The sequence below is a fragment of the Centruroides vittatus genome, unplaced genomic scaffold (genome assembly GCF_030686945.1).
Source record: "Centruroides vittatus isolate TY-2023 unplaced genomic scaffold, ASM3068694v2 contig_1035, whole genome shotgun sequence".
Lineage (NCBI taxonomy): Eukaryota > Metazoa > Arthropoda > Arachnida > Scorpiones > Buthidae > Centruroides > Centruroides vittatus.
Window position 1 is genome coordinate 2217819 of NW_027120673.1, and position 26739 is coordinate 2244557.

Here is a 26739-nt window from a genome sequence, read left to right on the forward strand (position 1 = left end):
TTTTTGTTTTATTAATATTAGAATGATTTAATGAATGTAAGGAAAGAGAAAAATGTGTTTCAGCTTAATATTAGAATTATTTGTACAAAAATACCAAAAATTTGTTGGAAAAAAATACAGAACTCTAATAATTGCCATGTTTGAGTAAGCAATAAGAAACTATCATGATATTTTGAGTTACATAATTTTTCTTTATTTGTATTTGGTTGAATTACAGTTTTTCTTTACATGAGCACCTTTGGTACACCCCTGACAGCCTGAAATCGATGTTTTTCTTGTATATTCCCTAAAACACAATGATATTTGGTACATTTTCCACTGTAAAAAATTGTTTGTCACATAGCACAAACTGGTTTCTAGTATACAGTTGTGACAGAAGTCCCTTCTTTATTCCCAAGTTATAGAACTCATCATTTTCAGTAGTAAATATTACTACCAATATATTCCACAGATTGCCTCTTGTCCTGTCCATATCTGTTATTCTGGTAAATCTCATAAAATATAGGTCAGTTGTCAAGAATGCATTATTTATCAAATTTACCATCCTAGATTGGCAAATATGCATAATATCTGGTAAATTAGATTAATTAAATATGATTTATCATATTTACTACTACAAACTAACAAGATGCATAATCATCAGTAAATGTGATTAATTTGCAATATATGGAAAAAATTTATAATATTTATTGAAATTGTAGGTGATTATGCATAATCACTGGATTAATCACTTTTACAGTAACACACACACACACACATAAAAGAAAGACATCAGCTGTACACAAAGTATTTAGCTGGAAGAAAAGAGGGTAAGGGAAAGGGGAGGAAAAGACTGAGGGAGAGGAGATAGACAGTAGAGAAAGGTAGGATCCCTCTGAACGGCATACATAAGGCTACAGTACCCTCTATGTTTGACGTGCAGTTTTTAGGTTGCAAGGCCGTAGTCCACTGAAGGGTCTAAAAGAAAACCTGAGTGTAACACCAATAATTGAGTGCTGCCATGAATAGCTAAGTGTAGAAGTTAGTGCCAAGCAGTTGTTAGTAGCAAGACTTATATCTACTTAATACTAATAAAACTGAATGTAATCACAAATCTTAATACTACTTAACAGCTAAACAGACAGTGTGAAAGCAAATAAAACGAAATGACAAACTAGACAAGACAAATGGACCAACAGAAGACATGAACAAGACCAAAATTTTTTATTTATTTATGTTTATCTTTTTTAAATGTATTTATTTTTTGTTAAGTGAGATATACTCGGTTAACACCGGTGGCTGTGTACTATGCCGGACCAAAGTCAAGGCATAGTAACCAAAACAGAAATTAAAGAAGTGTATCAGTGTGCGTGTCTGTATTCAGGAATTTTCTCACAATATGACATGTATTCAATATAGTGGCCTTCTGTAGTGTGATGTATGTGTTTCTATTCAATTCTAATGTGCCCAGGCTTTTGTGTAGTGTGTGTGGTATGACACCTGTAGAGGAGAGAAGAACAGGTACAATAAGTACCCTATCCATCCTCCACAGATGCCTTATTTCCTGGGCGAGTTCTGTGTACTTGCTAATTTTTTCAGTACATGCATTTTGTATATTGTGAGTGTTTGGAATGGATATGTCTATAATGTATGTGATTTTATTGTGTTTGTCAATGAGTGTGATGTCTGGTCTGTTGTGGTAAATTGTTTTATCTGTGATTATGGCTCTGTCGTAGTACATTTTGTGCGTGTTGTTTTCCAATACTGTCTGTGGAATGTATTTGTAGTATGGTTCGTGGATGTCTACTAATTTGTGTTTCTTTGCAAGCTCTTGGTGTATTATATTTGCTACTTGATTATGTCTGTGTAAATAATCTGTCTGTGCCAAGAGCTTGCAACCAGAGGTGATGTGTTGTATAGTTTCTGGCATGATGTGACATTTTCTGCATGTGTCATTTGTGAGTGTTGCATCTTTGAGTATGTGTTTTCTGTAGTTTTTAGTATTTATGACCTGATCCTGTATGGCAATCATGAATCCTTCCGTCTCCCCAAAGAGGCATCCCCGAGCTAACCAGCTGTTTGACGCAGTTTTGTCAACAAAATCCTGGGCCAGGTCGTAAGGATGCCTGCCATGGAGTGCCTTTCGAGCCAACAATTGCTTAATGGTGTCTATGCTTTTTATATGTTGTGTTGTGTCCATATGATGCGAGTGTAAGTTTAATGGTGTGTTATTTGAGTCTGCTAGAGTTACTGCTTTATGTAATTGTGATGTTTCTTGTTTATTGTAGAAAAACTCTCGCAGTGACTGTATTTGTTTGTAGTGAAGGTTAACTATGTCAATCAGGCCACGTCCGCCATCTTTACGTGGAAGCGTTAATCTTTCTGTGGCGGATTTAGGATGATGTTGTTTATGCTTAGTAAGTGTTGTTCTTGTTTTCCTTTGGAGTTGCTCAAGATCTGTGTGAGTCCAATGTATAACTCCAAAAGAATATGTGAGTACTGGGATGACATATGTGTTTATTGCTTTAACTGTGTGTTTTGCATTTAACTCTGTTCTGAGAATAGCATTTAACCTACTTTGGTATTCTTTAATTAATCTTTGCTTTATTTGTGCATGTTCTGTTAGTTTGGCCTGTTGGAATCCTAAATACTTGTAGAACTCGCCCTCTTCCATGGATTCAATAATGTCTCCATTTCCAAGTGCAAAATCTTCTTTCTTCAGGATTCCTTTTTCTATGTGAAGTGTTTTGCATTTATCTAGGCCAAATTCCATTTGTATGTCCTTGGTGTATGAATGTGTGATTTGTAGGAGTTGATGAAGTTGTTTTTGTGTGGATGCATAAAGTTTTATGTCATCCATGTACATGAGATGTGACAGTGTAAACTGTGTTGTTTTTTCGTGTCCTGATATTGTAACCATATTGCGTGTTGTTTAACATGTTGGATAATGGGTTCAGGGCTAGGCAGAACCAGAGAGGACTCAAGGAATCTCTCTTGAAAAATTCCTCGCCTAATAAAAATTTGGTTTGTTTGTATGGAAGTGTTACTAACCCTGAGATGTAGTGTTGTTCTCCAGTGCTGCATAGTGTTTTGAAAGAATGCAATGAGTGATGGATGTATTTTGTACATGTGTAGGAATATGTAGCAGCCAACTGTGTGGAACACTGTCGAATGCTTTTCTGTAGTCTATATATGCCATGTGTATGTTTCTGTGTTGTTTGTGTGCTTGCCGTAGAATGACTGAATCTATGAGTAACTGTTCTTTGCATCCCCTGTGATTTCTACGGCAACCTTTTTGTTGTTCCGTTAGAATGTCGTGTTCTTCAATATGTTTGTATATTTTGTTTGCAATACAGGATGTCAATAATTTGTAGAGTGTTGGAAGACAGGTAATTGGTCTGTATTGTGTGGGGTCTGTGGTATTGTTGTTTTTGGGTTTCATGTAGGTGATGCCCTGAGTAAGAAAATTTGGCATGTCTTGTGGATTGATGATGATGTGTGTTAGGTGTTTAGCTAGTTCCTGGTGCAGTGATGTAAACTTTTTGTACCAGAAATTGTGAATGTTGTCTACACCAGGTGTCTTCCAGTTGTGTGTTCTGTTAACAGTGTATTGGAAATCACGTATGCTTATTTCAACACAGGGCATAGTTGGTATGTTGTGTAAGTTTTTGTTCTCCTCCTCGATCCAGCCTGCTTCAGCATTGTGCGTGACAGCACTGGACCAAAGAGAAGACCAATATGTTGTGAGTTCTTCTTCTGTTGGTGTGCCACTGTGCTGTGTATCAGTGTTTGCTTTGTTATTAATTTGTCTGTAAAAGAGTTTTTCATTGTTTGTAAATAATTTATTTTGTTGTTTTCGTAGTGTACATGTTTTGTATCGTTTGAGTCTACGTGCTTTGGCAGCAAGTTTTTGTTTTAGTGTATCAATGTATTCTGTAATGCGTGTGTTGTGATGTTCATGTTTTGTGTGCGTTTTTATTTTCTTGAAAATGTTTTTGAGCTGTTTCCTTAATTTGGGTGTTATGTTGTTTTTAGTGTATTGTGTCAGCCTGCCTAATTGCTGTCTAATGTCATTTATTTGTGTTTCTATTCTTCTCTGCCAGGCAGGCTTGTGATAGAATTGTGTTTTCTGTGTATTTGTCTGTGATTGTACTTTCAGTCCATGGTGTGTCACTACTGTGACTGCCCCAGCATAAACTAATGTATGAATGTCTGCGAGTGTAGAAATTGAATGAATGTAGTGTGGTAGTAAGTGAGTGTTTACATAATTTAGTGTTTTTCCTACTTCCTTTGACGTGTTGATTTTTGGTATTCGTGGTCTTTGTGTGGGATCTGTGCCTGTATATTTAGTGAGTGTTTCCTGAAATATAAGTGAGAGCGTATTAACTAAATCCATGTCTATGTTATCAGTGATGGATGAGGAAGTGTCTGTAGTATCATTAGTGGTAATTGTTGTATGTGTGTTATTATCAATGCTTGTTGCTGGATTATCTGACAGGTTACATGATCTTCATTAATGTTAGATGTTTCTGTCTGTTGACGTATTTGATCAGCAACCTGTTGTTTGATAAGTTCAAGTGTTGTTTGTGGAATAAGGTTGTTGTGTATAATTGTTCTTTTTTGATCAACAACCCTTTGTTCGGTGACAGTGAGATGAGGATACTGTTGTGTGAATCTATGGTATAGTTGTTGTCTGTATGCTGTCATGTTTGTTTCGAGTTTTGTGATCGTGTAGTAAGTACGGATGATAAACTCATTCATTTCTACCGTCCATTTCATCCGTTGGCGTGGTTTTCCAGCCTTTGTGGTCTGTGGATGCATTGCCACAGAAACACCAAGGCTGGGTTGGTTCCTCACATCTGTTGAGGGCATTGCAGTAGCCATGCTTGGGCCGGTGCTGCTTTCGCCACCGGTAACCAGGGGAGACTGTGGCCTATTTTTCGAACGTGAACCTCTGCCTAACTCACGAACACGGACCTTGTTAACCCGGGCGACGTCCGAGCCGGTATCACATTTGGATCTGGTTACTACCATAATACGTATCTCCACAGAATGTGGGTGTGTGGTCACTCTTAGTTTCATTTCTCCCCATAGACCTTACTGGCATGGGTGTCCCTACCAGGAGCTTGTGCTCCAGCCTGCATTGCCCTATGGATCAGTAAAATTACTGGGCTCTCCCACCACGACCAGGTGGTGACCATGGGAGAGTTATTATTATTATTATTATTATTTAAACATTAATTTACTGACTAACTAAACTAACCTACCATAATCTAGAACGAATCTAATCAGATGACTAAAGCTAACAAACCCTAATCTAATTTAACCTAACTAGAAACCAAGCTAAGAGTGCCTAATCAAACTTACAACTAGGACTAACTTAAACTAACCAAATTGAGACTGAAAAAAAAAAGACAGAAAATAAAAATAAAAATATAAATATAAAGTTCAAAGGCAGCTATATACCAACAGTTGAAACAAAGCAAGGGAAAGCTAATTGCCATCCGTGCCCTGGAGTGAGTTCTCTCAAGAGCCCCACTAAGGGATATGAATGTTAGTAGATGATGGAACATTGTATGCATGTGAATGAGTTGGTGCAGGTTGCAAGGCCAGTTGTACCATACCCTTCAAGAATAGCAGCTCTTATTAAACTATCCCTAATGTGATTGTACCTATTGCAGTGAAAAACTAAGTGAAGTGGTGTTTGGTCCTTCTGAATACCACAATTGCATTGTGGATTGTCCCCAAGGTTAAATCTATGCAAGTATTGCTTAAAGTTGGCATGTTCTGTAAGTAGCTGAGTGAGGGTAAAACTAGGGTAAAAGTGGCAAAGAATCGCAGTAGTGTCAATCTTGGGGATGAAAGCGTATGTGAGCCTACCAGTGGTGTCATGGTCCCAGAGAATGAAGATTTGCTTCTTGATCTGATTGTTGATGTACAAGGTAGGAATGTAACTGAAGACTTTGCTGACCGTTTTGCCAAACAAGCTGCAGTCTCATTACAGAGAACCCCTGCATGACCTGGGACCCATTGGAAATCTATTCTAATGTTTTTGTCTAAGTGTCTGAGAATGTGGTGTATGAGATAGACGAGTTTTAAGCGGCTATCAAACTTTGCAATCCTATGTAAAGCTGCCTTACTGTCAGAATAAATGCAATAGTGTAAGTAGTGTCTTTTGTCCTTCCTATGCCTAATGTGAATTAAGCTCATATAAATAGCTAAAGTTTCTGCCTGTGCTATTGAGCAGTGTGTACCTAGACGGAAGCAAACATTGTGAAGCTCACAGCCTAAGTCTGAGTAAACTACAAAAGCAGCACTCACATCATCTTGGAACCGTCAGTGTAAATCCTAAACATGGGATGATCACCTGGATCAGGGGCAAGCTGATGGGATGGGTGGTAATTGTAAGTCAGGAAGGTAATTTTGTCAATGCTGAATTTTTTGATATCATCGATCAAGGTCAAACTGGGGTAAACTTACCTACTCTAATCATTTTGTCAACATCCATGTCACTATAATCTCACCAAAGTAAGGTGAAGAGATTTTCCTGACAAATAATGCATTTAATTTCTAAATCGGTAGGAGTCAATCCTGACATTACCAAAAGGGCAGTAGTGGATGCAGTCCTACAAGCCTTACAAATGCAGAGAGCTGCAATCCTTTGAACAGATAACAGTTTTTTACAGTTATGGACCATTATGGACTTTGGCGGCCACGTGGCCCCAGACCTGTACAGCATAGAAAAGTGCTGGCTGAATAAGCTTAATAAGCCAAGCCGCTGTAAATAAGCTTAGTAGCATTAGGGCCAAGGCTCCATGTGTTCCTAGCAATACTAATGAGGACATTGGCCATCTTTTTAACTTTGACTGTGATGTATTTGATGTGGGGTGTGATGATAAGTCTCTTGTCAAGAATAACACCTAAATATTTAATTTCTGTTGTTTGCTTTATTATGTGAGCACCTATTCAAAGGGTAAGCTTTTTGACGAGTGGCGCATTCCTACCAACTATCATGCCTTCGTATTTGTCTGTGTTAATGGGTTGCCCATGCTTAATACTCCACTGGTGAATGTTGTTGCATATGTCCTGTAAGTGTTCACTGTTCCTGTGTCAAGCTAGGATAACTGTGTTGTCTGTGTAGCCCTGTGTGTGACAGCCAAGAGGCAGGGTGTCGTTTAAGTGCAGGATAGAGTTATAGGCTATGTTCCAAAGATCAGGACCACACCTGGATTCCTGAGGACAGCCTTGAATGATGGGTATGACTATGTTATTTTGTGTTGTGTAAACACCTGCACTCCTGTTGCTAAGACAGGATTGCAGAAGTTTGTAAAGATTTTGAGGGCAGTGATGAGCATGTAATGTGTGCAGGATAAAAGGCCTCCAGGCGTGATCGAATGTGCCTCTAAAGTCAATATTGATAATTGTGGTATGCCTGATTGTTTTGTTTAGTCTGGTGGATGTAGTTAACAACCTGATGAATGGCATCGTCTGTACCTTTGTTTTTTAGAGAAGCCGAACTGATTCTGATGCAGGGCTCTACGCTTGTGTAGATGCCATGTGATCTTATTAATCATTAGACCATCTAACACTTTTTCCAGAGTTGGGACAAGGTAGATCAGCCTGTATTTTTTGTGTTAGCCTGGTGGGTTTGGGAATCAATTTAACACTAGCCTTTTTCCACTGAGTAGGAAAAAATCCAGTGTTCAAGCAAATATTGAAGAGAATTACAAATGCTGAAGGATTGGCCTCAAATATGTGTTTTATCATCCTAGTGGTTATGTTGTCAAGACCTGGGGCTTTGTTATCAGTGAGCGAACAGATGGCATTCGAAACCTCGATGTAGGTGGAGTTGTGATCATTGACTGTATTAAGTGGAGTGAGTGTAGAACTCTGGATGATCGCTTGTGTATTGTCATCCTGCTGTGGGTCATCCGAAGGCAGGTGACGATGTGCGTGATAGTTTCTTCCGTGTTTTTGGTGTAGCGACCCTCAGGGAGCTGGATAGTGGAGGGGGTTTGGAGCTGGTGTTTTCCTTACAAGCTAAGTAGTACAGTTCAGACCAGGAGTTGCAATTTGCAAGTGTTGGTACAGAAATCCTTCCAAGTGTTAGTCCTTATTTTATTTATAAGGATTTTGTAAGCATTGTGTTTGTGCCTGTACTGTTCTCTAAGTGTGACTTTAATATCTGGGTCCTGTTCATTCCTAAATTGCCTCCTTAATCTCCTAACAACTTTCTTCTTGTTTTCTAGCTTAGTGGTCCACCAAGGAACCTTTTTGTGTTTACAGTGTTAGACCACAGAGGCAATAATGTAAGAGTTAGGGATTGTATTTGTAAGCCTGGTGACAAGATGGTCTAATTGGTGGGTAGTGAATGTGGTGGCACTACCAGCCCAAATGTTATCGAAGGTGTTGTGGAATAATTGCCAGTTAGTGCGATTATAGTGAAAACTATGATTATTAGTATTACTAGTAGCGTTCAGTTGGATGAAGATATACAAATGGTCACTGGGAGAATCTATGTCGGTAGTGTAACAGTAGTCAACCCTAAGCGTGATGTGACTGTTTCCTAATGTTAAGTCAATCCAACTTTTCCCTGTCGTACAGGAGTAGGTCAAAAGGGTGCTGGTGTTCAAGTGAGTAAGGATGTGTTGGGCCATGGTTACATTAACTATGTTACCCTGAGGGTCATCTTTTGGACATAGTTGCAAATTTCTATCAGACTTAAATAACAATTGATATCCTACATAAAATTTACCTTAATAATAAAAAAAGTTTGATGGAAAGAATCAATAATATTTAATAATGCCAAAATAATTACATACCATTTTTTGACATTTATACACATTACAAAACAAACACTTTTCAATACTCTTTATATTGAAACATATCTTTTAATATATATGATCAAAGTTTAGCCTATAATTTTCTGCATTTAGCTAATATTAAGTTAAAACATAAGAAATATTAAATAAGTTTGGAATTAAAATTAGAAAGCTGCATTTTGTAAAGGTTGATAGAAGTCGAGACAGAAATATTAAATAAGTTTTTTCAAAGATTATTTATGTAATTTAAACATAAAATTTAAAAATTCAATGATAATTTTTATTAAATATATTTAATATAGCCCATTTAAATATAATAATCTTTAAAAGAAAAAGTCAATGTAATGTAAAAGATATTCATTCTTTTAATATTTTATTACTAATTTAACTATACTTTTTATAATTATAAGTTAAAAAATGAAAAAGTAACTAAATTATAATAAATGCTACATTTTTTTGAAGATGTTCAATTTTTCTTTATTCCTAGACTTTAATGAACTTGTAAATTTTAAAATTTAATATTAAACTAATTTGTATTTTATTAATATATTTATATTTAAAAAATAATAATTTGATTATTTACAGTAAATCCTCGTGAACATGTTTCATCAAAAGTAGATCTTGCATTAGAAAGAATTCTTGTTTCTTTCAACTGTTCGAATGGTGGTGGCTTAATGAATATTATATAAGGCTTGAGTTCAGGTGTTCTCAACATCTTGAGAGCCTATATTTATAAAATAAAAATTTATACTAAACTTTGTTGATAAGATTATACTAAATAACCAACCTTAAAAAACCAGCATATAAAATTTACTCTGATACAAATCATAATCAAGTAATCAGTTCACATAAAGTAATACATTGTTTTATTAACAAAATAACAAACATACACTTAGCATATTTGAACTATGGAACAGTTCAGTATAAAAAAACAGAACAATCATCAACTTGAAATATTTATATTCTTACAAACATAATGAATGCCAAATAAATAAAAGTTAAATTACCATTACATGTCAGTAATAAATACTGTATATTAAATGTTATTTCAAATGGATATTTGTTTTATTTTGATAAAATTAAATATTCAGTGTATTAAATTCTGTATATTGGCTTTTTAAGGTGGCATATTTAGTATAATTCATTAATCAGTTTATTCTAATTGAATACTTTGTTGATAAGAATATAAAACCAAACTCAAAGCAAATTTATTACAAAATGTGAAAATATTAAATTATTTCAAAATCTAAAAGCACTTCATTCATTACAAATAAATTTTTCCTTACCTGTGGATGAGGTGTTGTAACACAAACATATCCTGCATTAATAATTGATCTGATTGTCTCCAAACTTGTACCATACAGATTACCCTTGTATTCTCCATGTTCAACAAATCTTCCTTGTCTTATTTCTTCTTCTATAAAATCTCTAGATGCAAAATAATACTCCTTGCCGTCAACTTCCCAAGGTTTACGAGGTCTACTAGTGTCTAAACAAATAAAAGAGAAAACAAATAGGAAAAGATCTTGATAATGAAAAATTTTCAATTAACATTAATAAGATATAGAAGATAAAAATTCAAAAATTACTTCTGACAATAAAATTTTGTATTTAATGCAATAAAACAAAGTATTTTCTTCCAATACCTAGCACTAGATTGCATGCGTATGTTTATATGTAAATAACTGATAATGAATGACTATTTTCGGTTAATTAAAAAAAATATATTTTCTTTCAGATTTTGAAAGTGTTATTATTAATAGTTTAATTCCTTTGAAACTAGTTTAATCTGACTTAATAAATATCATTTAAGGTTTATGGAAAAGTAGCAATAATCCTAGCATAACAATAAATAGAAGACAGATATATATTTAGTTATGAGTACAGTATTTTAATAATTTCAAAGTCCAGTAGAATTGCTTTACAATACTCAGCTATACTGATCTGTATTGATATACTGATAACATTAAATAAATAAGGGAAAATTAGCAAAATTCTGATAATATTAATATTAATAAGAAAGACAAAATGTTAAATCAATTAAAAATATATGGCTTGAAGGTTTATTAATTATAATAATAATTATTATTTAACAGCAATTCATCCAATATCATTTGTCAATATTTTTTGTAGTTCATTATTAAAATGCTAATATTCAAAATATTGTAAAAATTGCTTCAAATGTTTAACATTTAAAGCACTTGTTCAGTCTAATAACTGAAAATAATTAAAGTTATCTGTCACATATTGAAGCTATAGGCATTTTTTAAAGTCTCAATGTTTTAAGCTGTCTTTTAGATCTATTTATAATTGCAACCAAAACTCTGAATACAATAAGCAAAATTTTATAAGCATTTTTAACTTTTATGTGTTTCATAAGTATAATTCATGGTAAACTTATATTTTGGGATGCTCTATTTCTTATAATATTAAACACTGATAACAATATATCTCATATAGTAGGGAATTTACTTATTTTATCTTAAGGTATGTCAAGTGATCACATTTAATCCTGTCACCTAACTCATAGTCTAAAAGTACAATTTGACATTTTATCTGATTCAGTGAATAAAGATGTAGGTACTCAAGAATAAAATGAGATAATTACATTTTTTACAAAAAACTTTGCTGCCTTTAATTGTAAATTTATTAAAAAACAAACCTCAATTTTGTAGAACATTAAATGTAAAAATAAATAATTATTGAAGATAATATTAATTTAATATATTTCTGAAAAAAATTTATTCAGATAATTTAACTAATATATGTATGTATGTATGTATGTATGTATGTATTCACTAAACGAAATATGGATTTAGATATTGTTCTGAATGGTTCTATTATGCAAAAAACAAAAAATTAATTTCATTGTACAAAATGTCAAACAAATGAAATAAGTTTCATTATTCTAACCCTGTAATTTTGATAAAAATTCTTACACTGCTTCAAATCACAATACATGAGAATAAACTGTAACCTTTAATACATATAATACATGTATCTTTGTCTTCTTGATCAAATAAAATTTCTAAAATATATAGTAGATACTATTTCATCTTTCATTCAATATATTCATTTTTGTAGTTATAAAATTACAATGTATTTAGAATGACAATACAAAAAAAATAAATAGAATTTTTGCTTATTATAAAAATAAACTAATAATTTTTGTTTATTTTCTGTAAGACAAATCTATTCAAAAGTTCGGAATATAACAAACATTAATATAATATCAGGTAACAAAATAATGACATTTTTGAATCAGTCATAGTTTGAGTAACTATTTATGCGTATAATGACTAAGCATTTTCTGTCAGTCAACTGCATAACAAATTTATATTTTTATTCATTCATTAGTCGATTTCCATATTGTTAACATAAATTTATAAAAATATCTCAGCCTTTCAAAATGTCTGTGCCAAATAATGTTATTCGCATGTTTTCTTTATAAATTTAAACTTGGAACTAATGCTGTAGAGGCTTCTAGAAAAATTTGCATAGCATTTGGGGAAGATACAATAACATCAAGAACTGCTCAAAGATGATTTAAAAAGTTTGCTTTAGGAGATGAATCCTTAGCAGACAAAGCCAGGCCAGGAAGACCATTAACTGTAGATAAAGTCTAGTTGCCTTAAAACAAACACTGATAAAGTAAATTATCCCATTGCTTTAGCAAAATGCCATTGTCACAATGTTAATTTTCATGCAATAAAGTGAACATAAATTTTACCAGAATTCATTAAACTGAACTATAAATTAGCTTGACAACCTCCAAGAAATAACCCTATTTTCAATAATGACTTTATTCATGTAGAAAAGTGTGAAATGCAAAGTGGTATTGTAAACATATGTTCTATTTTAAGTAGAATACATTTTCTTCTCCTAGTAAGCATAGATGGGTTCAACCTCTAACTAGAGCAATTTAAACATCTGGTTTTAGCACACTATTCTCAAAAAATAAGGGTCAAAGTTTAAGGATAACCATTCCTTTTAAATGGATGTGATCCCATGTAAACATATACTAGATTGCATATTAAGGGTACATACAGTGATGCCAGGTTTGGCTACTTTGCACTAAATTTGGCTCCCTTTTTACTAATTTGGCACCAAAAAACATTTTCTACTTTTTCAAAAATCTTCAACTGACAAAAATCATGAATTTCTTTTAGCTTTGTTTTGTTTAACCACTCTGATATACTGCTCCACACTTAAATGGCAAATACTGTCCCCACCTCATTTTTTTTTAATTTAAAAATCATTTAAATCATGAATTTATTTTTGTAAATAAATTTTATTTAATTTAATTTAGTAAATTAATTTAAAATATTATAATTTAAGGATTTTGATTGCCTATTAATCCTTAACTCCATAAATTTTGCAACCTTGACCCTGACCCCAATAGTAGTTAATACAAATTTTTGATAAAGTGAACTTACTACTTTCCTCAAATTTCAAATGTTTCTTTTTCTTCAAAACGTTCTAAATTTGAATACATTGGAACCAAATAAAACACCACTAACACCAGAAAGAATCTTTTTTCTAGATGTGGACTGAAAAATAAGTGCAAAGTGCAATAAGGTAGTATGTTTTGATTATAATTAACACTTTTTTTATTGAATTGTTTTTAAATTCATATTTAACAAGTCAGATGCTTGCTGAAGATCTTCAAGTAAGTGATGAAACAATCAGGCTTCATTTACTTAAATTGGGAAAGAAATGGAAATTATGTAAATGGGTCCCTCATGAATTAAGTGTTGAGAACAAATTACACCAACTCAATATTTGCACACTGCTTCTTTCACATTTGAAATCTGAGAATTTCTGAGATTAAATTTTGACCACTGATAAAAAATAGATTTCACATTCTAACTAAAAATGTAGTCATCACTGGTTATCACCAAATGATCCCATGCCAAAGATGCCAAAGCAAAAAATGACTCCGAAAAAAATGCTTCTTTGTGTTTGGTGGATTTTGAGGGGGGTATTGTTCATCATGAATACTTAAACGGTCAAACCCTTACAGAAGATTTGTACAGTAAGCAACTACAAAGAATACATGAAAAATTAGGGTAAAAACAGCCTTGGCAGATTGTTGAAGTGTTTTGTTTTTAAAAGATAACACATACACGTTATGTAAATTACAAAAAACAAAATAATGCAATTGGGACAGGGAACTTTTACCTCATCCTTCCCATTCTCCTGACTTATCTCTGTAATTATCATTTTTTTTTTTTTTTTTACCTTTGGATAATCATATGCACAGAAAACAATTTATATATCATACAACTATAAAAGGGGAGTAACTCAATTCTTTAATGGTAAAAATGAAGTGTTTTATAAAATTGATATTTTCAAACTGTCCTTCTGTTGGGAAGGTAATTGAATATGAAGGCAAATATTTTGATGAATAAAATCATTTTAAATAAAAAATACAAACATTTTTTTATTCACATTTCTAAACGAGACATTATTTGGTTACATGATATTTAAAATAACAAGTAATTATTATTTAAATTAAAAAATTATATAAAATGTTATATATTATGACTAGTTTTATCACCACAAAAAACATTAACTTCTAATGTATTAAGTTAAACTTAATTTATAATTATTATTTCTACAATGTAAATTCAATATTGATTATTCTTAACAACTGTTCCATGATACATTATTGTTTTAAAATCAATAACTTTTAAATTACAAAGTGGCTTTGGAAATAGTTTAGCATTATAAATTTTTCTAATTCTATAAAAGAAATTTTCATTTATTTTCAAATAACTCAAGAAATGTTAGAACTAAGTTTTTGATTTAAATTGACTTAATTACTCACATGGAATTGTGGGCTTATAATGATCAGGATCAGTGGCAACTAAACGTCTTTTTAATTCATTTCTTCCAACACCAGGTGGTCCTAAATGTTTAAATAAAATAAATGTAGTCATTTACTTATATATAAATTTTTACATTTATAGAAATTCTCAATTTTAATCAGTTTTATATCAAAGAAAAATACAGTCAAACCTGTTTTTATGCGGGGGATAGGGACCGCATTAAAAAAAACGCATTAAAAAATCTCACAAAACTTCACGAATGGCTGTAAATAATAGTTTTCGCAACACAATTAAAAAATATTTTTTTTATGCGGTCAACAGGGACCGCATAAAAAAAGTCTCACATAGAAAATAACTCAAAACCGTACGAAATAGAATTTATTGACAACAGATGTCAGCACTTGACTGCATCGTCTGGTCTATCGTCTGTTTTACATATTTTTGTCCAGGTGGTGTTTTGTTGACTTAAAAAGTAAATTATTTCATTTTTCGCATATTCATGCAATAATATTACTATAATAAGTGCATTTATGCTATAATAAGTTTATTTAGCTATAATAAGTCAACGTAAGACATGACGAATCGCACGAGACTAGTCGCCAACTATACCGCACAAATTAAAAATTCGCATTAAAAAATCGCACAAATAAAAATCGCACATAAAAAGAGCGCATAAAAACAGGTTTGACTGTACATAATCTAATTAAATATTTAGAAATGATTTTTATACAGTGCTGTAAAAAATTATCAACCTTTCATTGTTCTATGTTTTATAGTATTAGATTTTTAGAAACTGAAATTAATACACATTTTGATGAAAAGAAGCATTAATGTGTACTTTGTTTTGTGAATTAAGAAAAATTTGGTTATTTAATTATTAAAAATTTTTAAAAGGAAAATTATCAACACAATTATTTTAATAAAAAAATCTGGTTAGTTTATAATAAAAAATAGTATTTAATAAAAAAAATCTAAATTCTATATACAATAATTCAATTAATTATCATCAATAAATTTGTCTAATATTTCTTTAAATTACAAGATGGGAGGAAAAAAGACATGTTAGAGTAAGTTTTGATAATTCCTTTTTCAAAGGTATGGGAGTCTGAAAAGCATAACTAACAGAAAGAGCAAGGAAAATTGGTTGAGACAAAAGCACCATTTCAAAATATATTGAGAAATATTGAAGTCCCATTGGAAAATCAAAGTTGACATTACATAAAAAATGACAAATTGTGCATTGCATGTCTCTTCTAAACATAACTGCAAGTCAAATTGCATAATATATATATATAATATAAAGTATCCAAACAAACCATAGTCAATTTGGCAACAGCAGCAAAATACTTTAAGAATGCCAAACCAAAGCTAAACTCACATCATATTGTAGTAAAACTGAAATTTGCTGAAAAGCACCAAACTTGGGACACTGAGTTTTAAATTGTTCTTTTATTTTCCTTGTTGAAAAAAAAATTTTTATTTAGATGGCCTTAATGGTTGTCACTATTATTGGCATGATTTAAAGCAGAGAGCTTTAAGTTTTTTCAAAATATAATGGTGATGATTCATTATGTAATCATCTGAGAAATGTTTGGCTTCAATGGAAAATAAATTTCATCTTCATTAAATCATTTGAATATAACTGTGGATATACTTAAACCTATTTATTGTCATTTGGAGAACAAATTTCTGAACCAAATTTATGGTTTCAGCAAAACAACGAAATATGTTATATCTTGCATGACACAATTATGTGGTTTAATGATAATCATATCAAATTACTGGAATGGCCTGCTTGCAGTCCATATTTAAACACCATAACAAACCTATAGGATAATTTAATCCATACAAAAACATCTCAGAACCTATATGTAATCCCTAGTCGGTGCCATGAGTAACTAGTATGGACATATAAATTAAATGTCTGGAAGTGAAGGATCAGACAGAAGTCCTGGCAGCATAGCTGGCAATGCATCTGCAAAGTGGCAGTTTTTTTCATGTTCCACTCCTAGCAGATTCTTTTCTTTCAGAATTTTCTAAATTAATTAATAAATACTAATTTAATAAGAGATAGCACCTAATGCCTACCTCTAGTGTCTAGTGCCAAATTACTCAAGATTTAATTATTATTAATGGTGGTAATGCAGCCTAATTTAATCCATTAATCATTTGGCTTTACTTTAAATTAAGATTTGCATTATTGTAAGTAAGGAATATGAATCAAACTCAAATATGTATTTAATTATATGAAATCAACAACTATCAGGAAATAAACTTTTAAAATTTGACTTGTAATTCTTTGTACTTGATTTACATTCCACAAATCCATGAGTCAAAATGATTCAGAATAATTTAGGACTAGCATGAGGCTGTGTTTGTGTGTGTGTGGACTATTATAACTATTATAACTTAGTTAATAAGTTAGGACTATTATAACTATATCCAAAATAAATTTGGATATAGTTATAATAAGAAATATGAATATAATATAAAAAAATCTTTTGTATTGTAAAATTATTCAACAGATCTGAATTATTGTACTTATATTTATAACAACAATTAAAACTTACCAATTAATACAATAGGTCTGTGTAAACCTAACCTTGGATATAATTTTGCTACTTCTTCATACGTTGCTATTTCTTCACGATCAAAATCTGAAATGTTAACAATAATTTAATTATAATAATCATTTATTTTTTTATTATTTATTAAAATTTTAATAATAATATTCTTATTGTTAAATACAGAGTTCCTACTCAAATTTTTGTTTTAAATTCCACGACACCCTCTGACCAATTTTGTACAAATTCCCTGATCCTCAGATCCCTTGCAGTACAGCACATTGACAAAATAAAATAGCATATGACTTACTGTGCAAATATGCTATATATACTATATATAGCATATTAGCAAATATGCAAATTATACTATATATACTCACCATCATTTTCTTTAGCATCATACATAATCTTTTTAATTTTTCTTGGCCTGAATTCTTTTCTAACTGGTAACTGACAACCAGGAATAATTTCATCATTCTGTTCAGACATGTCACGCATTGCAGCTAATCTTCTGAAATTAAAATTGTTACATTATCTAATTTCATTTACATAATTATGGCATCTATCATCACTAAAGATTAGTTCATAATAATTTTATTTCTTTATGAAGGTTTTTTTATAGATTAATATTTCTTATATAAAGTTTTTATTTTAATTAAGAAATAAGATTTTTGTTATACAAATGGAGCATTTTTCAGGAAAAAGTTTTAGGTGCTTGATCTTCTACTGTAGGTTTCCTTATGAATATCATTTAATGACAACAAAATAATATTGATATTATAACACTCAAAAGCAAACTAATTTATAGTCTGCTTATCTTTTAAAAATAATAATAAATTAAAACATTCCTAATTGGTTGGTCGATAGACCAGCTAAAAAACAGCATACAATTATAAACATATCTGTATAAAAATGACAAAGTGACATTTTTCAATTCCTTTTTATCTAAGTAAAAACTCACCATATGTGATTTTATGAAATGAAATGATTTTATGACAATTATACAAACACAACTGTGACATTACTCTGCAACTATAAGAAGATATAGTAGATTAAATCAGGATGGAGTTTTTTATTAAAATTGTAAGGTTGGCCCATCACATCAAGAAAGTTTTATTAGTCAAATAATCATAAATTTGTGATTTATGAGGACATAAGAAGTAAGGGAAATAAGTGTTTGAAATAAGAGAAAAAAGTTATGTTGTATCAAATGAGACTTTGAATCATGAAAATATAAATATGTTGACAATTGCACTGTAGTGATTATATTTAACAATAAATGTAATAGGAGAGACAAACTATCCCAGATGACCCCCTAAACTTTCAATGACAGTTCAAGGATCCAATAGAAATAAAAAATGAATCAACTTTCCAACAAAGGCTTGCAGGCTACCATTTGCAAGTCCTAGTTGATGCTCTCATTTCCATTCTCTTTATGAAGAGGATCTTTAATCAAACTGAGAGACAAGAAAAAGTCATGTCCAAACTTCCAGATGGAGAGATCCTTGCTACTCCCTATGAACCAACCAAAAGAGTTAAGTTCAAGTAACCAATCAAGATAAGTTCCATCCTCACTGATTAGATCAAATCCTCTCATATCTGCTGAATAATCTCTTAACAAAGGGGGGAAAAAACAGCTTAGTTTGAATCACTGGAGAAAAGTGGATAAAAGTTGTTTCCACTCCAAGAATCCACTGATCTTCCAATTCCACTGAATATGCACCTGGAACATTTCTATGAGACCACTCCATAAAACAGATATTTAACAATCAATTGTTCATCTCAAGAATGCACTCATTCTATCTGGGAAAATTTTGTAGCTAACACATTTGCCAAACAGAATACATAATGTAAGAAATATATACTTCTGTAATATAAATAAAAATCTTGCCTCAAAAGAGAAATTCAAAGGCTAGTCTCCAGTCTCCTCTTCTAACCGTAATATACTTGCCAAGACAGAGGAGTAAAAAGTCTCATATATGTAACTTGACTTTTCAGATGTTATAAAAACTGACTGGTATCAATCATCTGACATTATCCAACTACAGTATATTGAGACCCCACAACATGTTGAGTGAAAATCTCAAAATATTAACTTGCACAGATTAACTAATGAGATACAATCAATCTCCTCTTGAATAATTTTGTGATTTTTTATATTCTGAATAACTAGAAGTTAATTGTTTCCTTTGATAACTTGGAATTAAAATCTTATTCTAATTTGATTAAAAACTAATTTTATTGATTTGTGAATAATTTATAATAATAAATTTTGCAACTTATGATTAGTATGGCTTTAACCCACTAATTATTCATTTAAGGAAAGCATCTGGAATTTTAATGTATTTCTAAGCTGTGTGAAGTTTTCTCTATGCATGTGCTTTAAAATATAACTTTTGCATAAATTCCAACCACACATTAAATCAACATTTCATTACTATTAAAAAGCATTTGAAGTAATTTTTTTATATTATAATGATTAATTGGTGTTAAATTTAATATCAATAGACTATTTCCCTCCCTTAAGATTTAAACAAAAACAAACTAATACAAATTTTTGAACCAGCTGTGAGAATCACGACATTGGGTACCCAGGCACAAAAATTTCTGCAATGTTCAATACTAGTTGCCACACTAATAGAATATGCATGAGCTAATAGCTTTAGGGCCAGGTTCATTGGAGCCTTTTTTCAACACATTCTTAACAACATTTGTAAGTTTGTGCATTCACAACCACATTTTTCAATGTTTTATGGTTTATAATTTCTACTAATTCACTACACATAATTATAAATGATTTCTTCTATTTTATTTTGTGACTTAAACAAATGATTTAATATACATTTTTATGTACCACTTTCAATCATTTTGTTGTGCTTTATTTATTTATATAATTATTTAATTATAAATGCCAGTTAAAAATTTTCATTATTGTTTATTTTACTAAATTATCAATACTAGTGCTTACTGTCATTACATATTCTGAACCTGTCAAATTATTTTTTATTACTGTGCTGATTAATGTTGTAAATGGTTTAAACAATTAAATAAACCATGTAAAAGTAGACATGTTTGTTGTTTTGTTATTTATGGTAAAACTGTGATTTTCTATTATTAATTTAAATAACTCTTAACCCAGACCCATAATTTTCTGGATCAACAAGCCACCACTGCTTAAAGTTATGTTACCTTTCTTGTAGTTGTCGTCCAGGAATAAGACCTGCTCTACAATTTCTTTCACCATGTCTACGAGCCTGCCACCAATTTGGGTCTTCCTGATTTACAATATGTAGTATATCCCCCTTTGAAAATGCTAAACCAGCTTCCTTACAGGGAATTAATGCATCAGTCATAGGATCATAACTGAAATGTGCTCTGACTCTTACTCGGCTCTCTCGTGCAGGAAAACAATCTTCTCCAGGAACTAATTTAAAAGTGATTGTTCCTTCTTTAGCTTGCTGAAAATACATATTAAGAAAATTTCATTATACTTCAGTAAAATAGTATAAATGAATCAATATCAGTTTAATTCAAATAACTTATGAAAATGTTTTACTTAATTTTGAATAAAAATTTTCAGTAAGCAAAGTTATTTATTTATAAAAATAAATAACGAATGTATAAATTGTAACATAAAGATAATTTTTTTTCAAAAAGTAGTTTAAATATTTTTTAAATATAATAGTTAATGCAATAAAAGTGATTTTTTATATAATATAAATTACCAGAATATTAACAACATCATGTGGAGTTTTCCCACGAACACTTATTCCATTCACTTCATGAACTTCATCTCCAACATGAATAAGACCTATATTGTTGAATAATAATAAGACGTCAATAATTTGACAAAAAAGAATTTTATCTATTTCCATTTTAATCAATCTATTATTGATAAATAGGTTAAAACTATTAAAGTGCTTTAAAATCTTTATATCAATAAACAACAAGACACAACTAAAATAATGTTTAACTGGTATTAAAATTTAATAATTTTTTATTCTTGAATACTTCTGATATATACATTTATGCTGTCAAGAGAAAATAGGTGAAAAAAAAACTTGAATTTATAATAATCTCCAGTGAAGATTTCATCTCTGACTTTTAAATATTTTTCTTCAAAATAAAAATATAATATTGAGCATGTGAGGTCAGGATATTTATTAAATTTAATGACTACAGAATGTGAAAGTATTAAATTTTGACCTAAAAAAGACCTATAATCATATGAATTTTAGAAGAAAATTTTAACTATTTTACATGCTACTAGGGGAATTTACCCCTTGGCTGCCTACAGTAATCCAACTCCCTGCTCACTTCACTCATCTGTTTCCAATATAGACTATTTGTAATGAAAATTTCAATAATATGTATACCTTTGTCTGTCCAATTCTGAATGAGGATTTCATGATATAAGCAAAGTTCAGATCCATTCTGAATTGCACCTCCTTATTCAAATTAATTGGAAAAACAGTTTTAATACAATCACATAAAAACTGTTGTAATAAATGCAGGGTGTGACAGCGGAGTAAAGTGAAAAGTGAACTGCTTGGTTTAAACTCAGAGTTTAATCTAAGCTGTATATACTACACATACCAAAAAACAAAGGGAGATAAGGTATGAAGTACAAGAATGTGGTTATATAAACAAAAGTCTAGACATCATCTGGAATGTCCCTAGGAGAGTGTCATGATACTCTCACCAACAAAAACCTTACTTTCAGATTTTTTCTATCATAACTGAACATAGAACAACATTCAGATTCCAGAGCAAAAAAAGTTTTTTTTTTCTGAACTGGTTGAATCTCACAATTTTTTTGAATATCCCACAGAAAAATGTTACAATTCCATAGTTACACAGTTTGCTTCACTTGCTTGCCTCACTTATTTCCAATAACAAAAATTTAATGATGGTTTAACCAGAGGGACCAATCCCTCTTTGACCAACCTCCATTCACTTTTCTCTCCTCTCAGTCTCTCTGCTTGCTTTGCCTCCTGGGGCCAACCTTTGCTTTGCTCAACCTCTTACTTGCTGCACTCACTTGTTCAAAAATTTTGTAATGATTCAGATTCCCAGTGCCAGGGGTTGTGCTACATAGTGTCAAAATTATTCAAAATTCAATTCTTTATTGTATAAACCTTAGTTCATTACAAGGGGGTACAGTATTACAAAAATCTGAAGTTAGTACAATTTAACAAATTAATATAACAGCTTAGTATAGTGCCAAAACTGTCGTTAGTGATATTTTTATTGAAATGGAGATAAAAACCCTAGTCCTCTTATTTTGACATTCAGTATGAAATTGAATCACAGAGCTTCAGGAAAAACAGCAGAATGTCAAACTCATGTGCAATGGGAGTCCTATGTACTGTACAACACACCTAGTGATGTGTCACGACATTACATGGCAAGTTTGGACAGGAAAGTAGGGAGAACCAACAGCAGTTCTTATGCAATGCCACCAAGTGTTTCCACATTGGGGATTTTTTATCAACTGACAGAAAATTTGGGGAATTTTTTGGGGTGACATTTTTTTCACTTTGATCTTTTTCAGTGGACTAAAGCATAAAAATTTTGACATGACAGAACCTGTAAAATACTGCTTAAGCATTGTGATCAAATGTTATTTAGAATTATTCATTAAAAAATTATTCCTATTTCTAAGTGGCAGCTTAACATATTGCTTTTATTTTCCATACTCCAAACTGATAAGGATACCACCAACCTGCATTAATTAGTAAGTAAAACCGTTGGCAACAAATAATTAAGTGGCAAAAAAAAATTAAAAATGGCAAAATGGTTGGTGATTTAAAAAAAGAATATTCCATATATATGAGGTTTATATAGTAGATTCAGATAAGTTATGCATGTAAGATCAAATGTTTGTATAATGAAAGTTCTTCCTATTTTGTTTTTAGCCTCTATAATCAGAGTATGGCTTGTAACTAAATTTTGTGCTGTAATTTCCTGCATATTACCTTCAGCAGTCTACAACCTGCATCAAGAAATATCATGTGAAGAATTGTTAAGACAAAGATATAAAGCATCACAGAACTCACACACTGCCATATAACCTGAACCTCTGAAGTTGCAAGTGAAAATGTGTTACTTCATTTATATGTCAATTAGAAGACATTGTCTCAGATATTGTTATTTTTTCCAGTTCTTTCATTTTATTTCCATTACCAATTCAATGCAGATGTAATTTTAAAATAGGTAAAACATAAAAGATAAATTATTTGAGACAGAACTACATAAACTTCATTGTTTCACAAAAATGACTTTAAAGCATGTTTCAAGAATTGGAAAAAATATTGGCATAAGTGCATTGCACTGGGAGGGCATTACTTTAAAGGGAATGAAATAAATTTTGACAGATAAATTCAATTTTTTTTTTAAAACTGGAATAGGTTGGTCTTATGACGTCTTCTAATGTGTTCCATCCTGTTCCACTCGAGGATTTTGACCAATTTATATCCACAGAAGAATGCGCTGGTAAATGTAGATTTCGGGATTCCCTCTGGTGACGAATTATTGCAAAAAGTTTCTGTTTCTTTCGTCGGATGGCTAAATTACTTTTTGTAAATTAAATTTTTGCACTGTCGACTATCACTTATGTTTTTAATTGGATAATTTTGTGTTTTTTAACTAGAGGCGGCCAAGTAGCCTACAAAGAAAGGTCAGGCCATCCAAATGTTTTAATCTAAAAGCACGTAATAAAATGGTGGTCTTTTGAATCGACTGTGTCTTTAATTTACAAAAAATAATTTAGCCATCTGACGAAAGAAACAGAAGATAAATTCAAATTTTGCATTTGACTGAACCATTCCTGAAACTTTTTGAAAACAGGAGTAAGTGCTTTTAAAGTAGTATCATGTGAAAATTATCGAACATTAAGCAATTATATGTTCTTTGGAATTTGGCTTAGAGTTGCTATTAAGAACAAATCATACAAGAACACTCCTTTTGATGGAAAAAGTAAATTTATTTTCTATGATTCACAACAGATAGGCATTTTGGGTTCTACACTTCTCTTCAGTCCTTATTTTATTATGTAAATTGGTAAAACTAAAAATAATTATAGTAACAACTGGAATAATCAATTATTAAAACCATGAGGTAGAACAAATAAAACTGTAGAAATAAAAATATTTTGGTTAAAACAAAAAAATTGACTAATAAAGGTAGTAAAAACATAAATTTTATGTTTTTACTACCTTTATTAGTCAATTTTTTTAATAATAAAACAAGGACTGAAGAGGAGCATAGAGCCCAAAATGCATATCTGTTGTGAATCCTAGAAAATAAACCTATAAATAATAACTCAAAGCCCAATGCATATAATGAAATAACCAATGATCGCCTTAAATATCGGGCTAAAAACTAGCTAATTAAATGATTGATATAAAGTAATTTGACATTAGAGGTAGACATTAGACACCATGTCTTAACTAAATTAATAATTATAATTTAAATAAATTTAGAACCTTCTGGAATAAAAGAACTGACTTGGGGCGGGAGTTGAACCCGCATCGGCAATCATTGGTTATTTCATTATATGCATCGGGTTTTAAGCTGTTATTATATTATATATTATAATATACCTCGCCGGATAATGCATTAGTTGGCTGAGTGCCATTCTTAGGCTGTGGATGTTGGAGATGTCCCCAGCCAGTGCCGTATTTAACCAAGTAAAGTTATATCTAAATTAATATACCTCTGGAAGTGAGGACTTGCTTGAGGTCTGGGTGGTGTAATTGGCAAGTGCACCACGTGGCAAGTGGAGGTTGCAGGTTCAAGTCCCACTCCAGGTCAGTTCTTTTATTCCAGAAGGTTCCAAATTTATTTAATAATTTATTTAAATTATAATTATTAATTTAATTAAGAGATGATGCCTAACATCTACCTCTAATGTCAAATTACTTTATATCAATCATTTAATTAGCCAGTTTTTAGCCCGATATTTAAGGCAATCATTGCCTTAAATATTGCTTAAATTTTGAAAATAAATCTACTTTTTCCATAAAAAGGAGTGTTCCTGTATGATTTTTTCTCAATAGCAACTTTATGCTAAGTTCCAAAAAACATACAACCAATTGAGAGAACGGCAAGCAATCAAGTAATAAGCAATCACTTTACCAAGACATTAAATTATAATGTATTGAATTAATTTAATAGAAAAACTTTTAAATTAAAATTTATTCAAAATTTAAACACATAACTGTAAAAGAAATTATAATAAATCTAATCTAACTGTTGATTAAACTAAACATACCACTTCGATCAGCTGCTCCTCCATGCATAATTCTAGCTATTATTATTGCTCCACTTGCATCATCGTATTTTATTGTTGCTCCCTAAATTAAAAAATTTAACAAATGATGTTATTAAAGAATTTCTGAAGTATAAAAACAATAAATCAATCTTCAAACTTTGTGAAAATCAATACAATCTTAAACAATACAAACACATTATTGAATTAAGTTATTTAAAATTTTTTATTATTTATAATAAAACTTTACACCATATTTTCATAGATTGACCAGCATGCTGCACATAACTAGGAGTTACTAGCATGTCAGTTAAACTGTGATTAAAAAATAAAATTAATCAGATCTAATAAAACTAGTTGTTAATTAAATATTTAAAGAAAACATTCTTCCAAGCACAACAAAATAATATCATTGTAATTTGACTGATTTAAAATCAAAAAGAGAGTTTTCCTTTACAGGACAATAAAATAATGGCTTATTAACATTAATAGAAGTAGTAAATTAATTAGTGTGGGCTGCACTGACAACCTACCCTGATCTTAAAAATAAATCACCTTCCTGTCAAATTTCACAGAGCTGATGTTAATTGGTGGTTTCTGAAATTTAATATGTTTCTTTTTGCATTTCTGAATCAAATTACAATAAAATAAATGTTAAAAAAGCACTTTCAGCATTCCATAAATACTTTAATCATTAGAAAGAAGACAAAATGAAAAAATTTAAACATGTAATTGTAGGTTTTGATGTAATGCTGAGAGTTTACAGTTTTAAAATAAAAACTCATTTTTTTTTAATGCATCCTCTAGAGCAGTGATTCTCAAAGTGGGGTCGTGAAAAATATTTGGGGGGGGGTTGCTGAAAAATTGATGCCAGATCAATTTTTTCAAATATTTTATAAATTTACTATGGATTTATGTTTAGAAATAATAGAAATAAAAAATATATAAAATAATTTTTACTTAAATAAATTGCACATATAAATAATAAAAATAATATAAATATTTAAATACGAGCCTAACCCCCTCCCTCTGGGATGTGTTTTGACACATACTTATTCTTCGGGGGTCCTTTGAAATTTTTAAGTGCAGAAGGGGGGTCACGGTCCAAAAAGTTTGAGAAACACTGCTCTAGAGAGGGATGTATAACCTCACTCAAACTGTCATGCCAGCATTTCCCTGGGATAAATCAGCATGCCGATTTTTACCTTACAGAAATATCTGATTTTATGGTCTCCCCTGGATAGACTGACATGCCAGACAATTGTGAAAAT

The 26739-nt window shown here is 31.0% G+C and overlaps 2 protein-coding genes across 3 annotated transcripts in view; both read right to left on the reverse strand.

The window, feature by feature from the left end:
• The window catches only part of LOC136969432 (patched domain-containing protein 3-like), a 330862-nt gene that overhangs the window by 216786 nt on the left and 87337 nt on the right, over window positions 1-26739 (reverse strand). The gene's annotated exons all lie outside the window — the stretch shown is intronic.
• metro (membrane palmitoylated protein 7-like protein metro) overlaps window positions 1-26739 on the reverse strand; it is an 82579-nt gene that overhangs the window by 1086 nt on the left and 54754 nt on the right. For both annotated transcript variants that reach the window (XM_067263637.1, XM_067263630.1), the window contains 8 exons: window positions 25472-25553; window positions 20922-21007; window positions 20386-20654; window positions 17577-17707; window positions 17203-17289; window positions 14632-14712; window positions 10088-10290; window positions 9385-9525 (listed from right to left, as the gene is read on the reverse strand). In XM_067263637.1, the coding sequence (XP_067119738.1) occupies window positions 9385-9525; window positions 10088-10290; window positions 14632-14712; window positions 17203-17289; window positions 17577-17707; window positions 20386-20654; window positions 20922-21007; window positions 25472-25553 (1080 nt within the window). The remainder of the gene's footprint in view (window positions 1-9384; window positions 9526-10087; window positions 10291-14631; window positions 14713-17202; window positions 17290-17576; window positions 17708-20385; window positions 20655-20921; window positions 21008-25471; window positions 25554-26739) is intronic.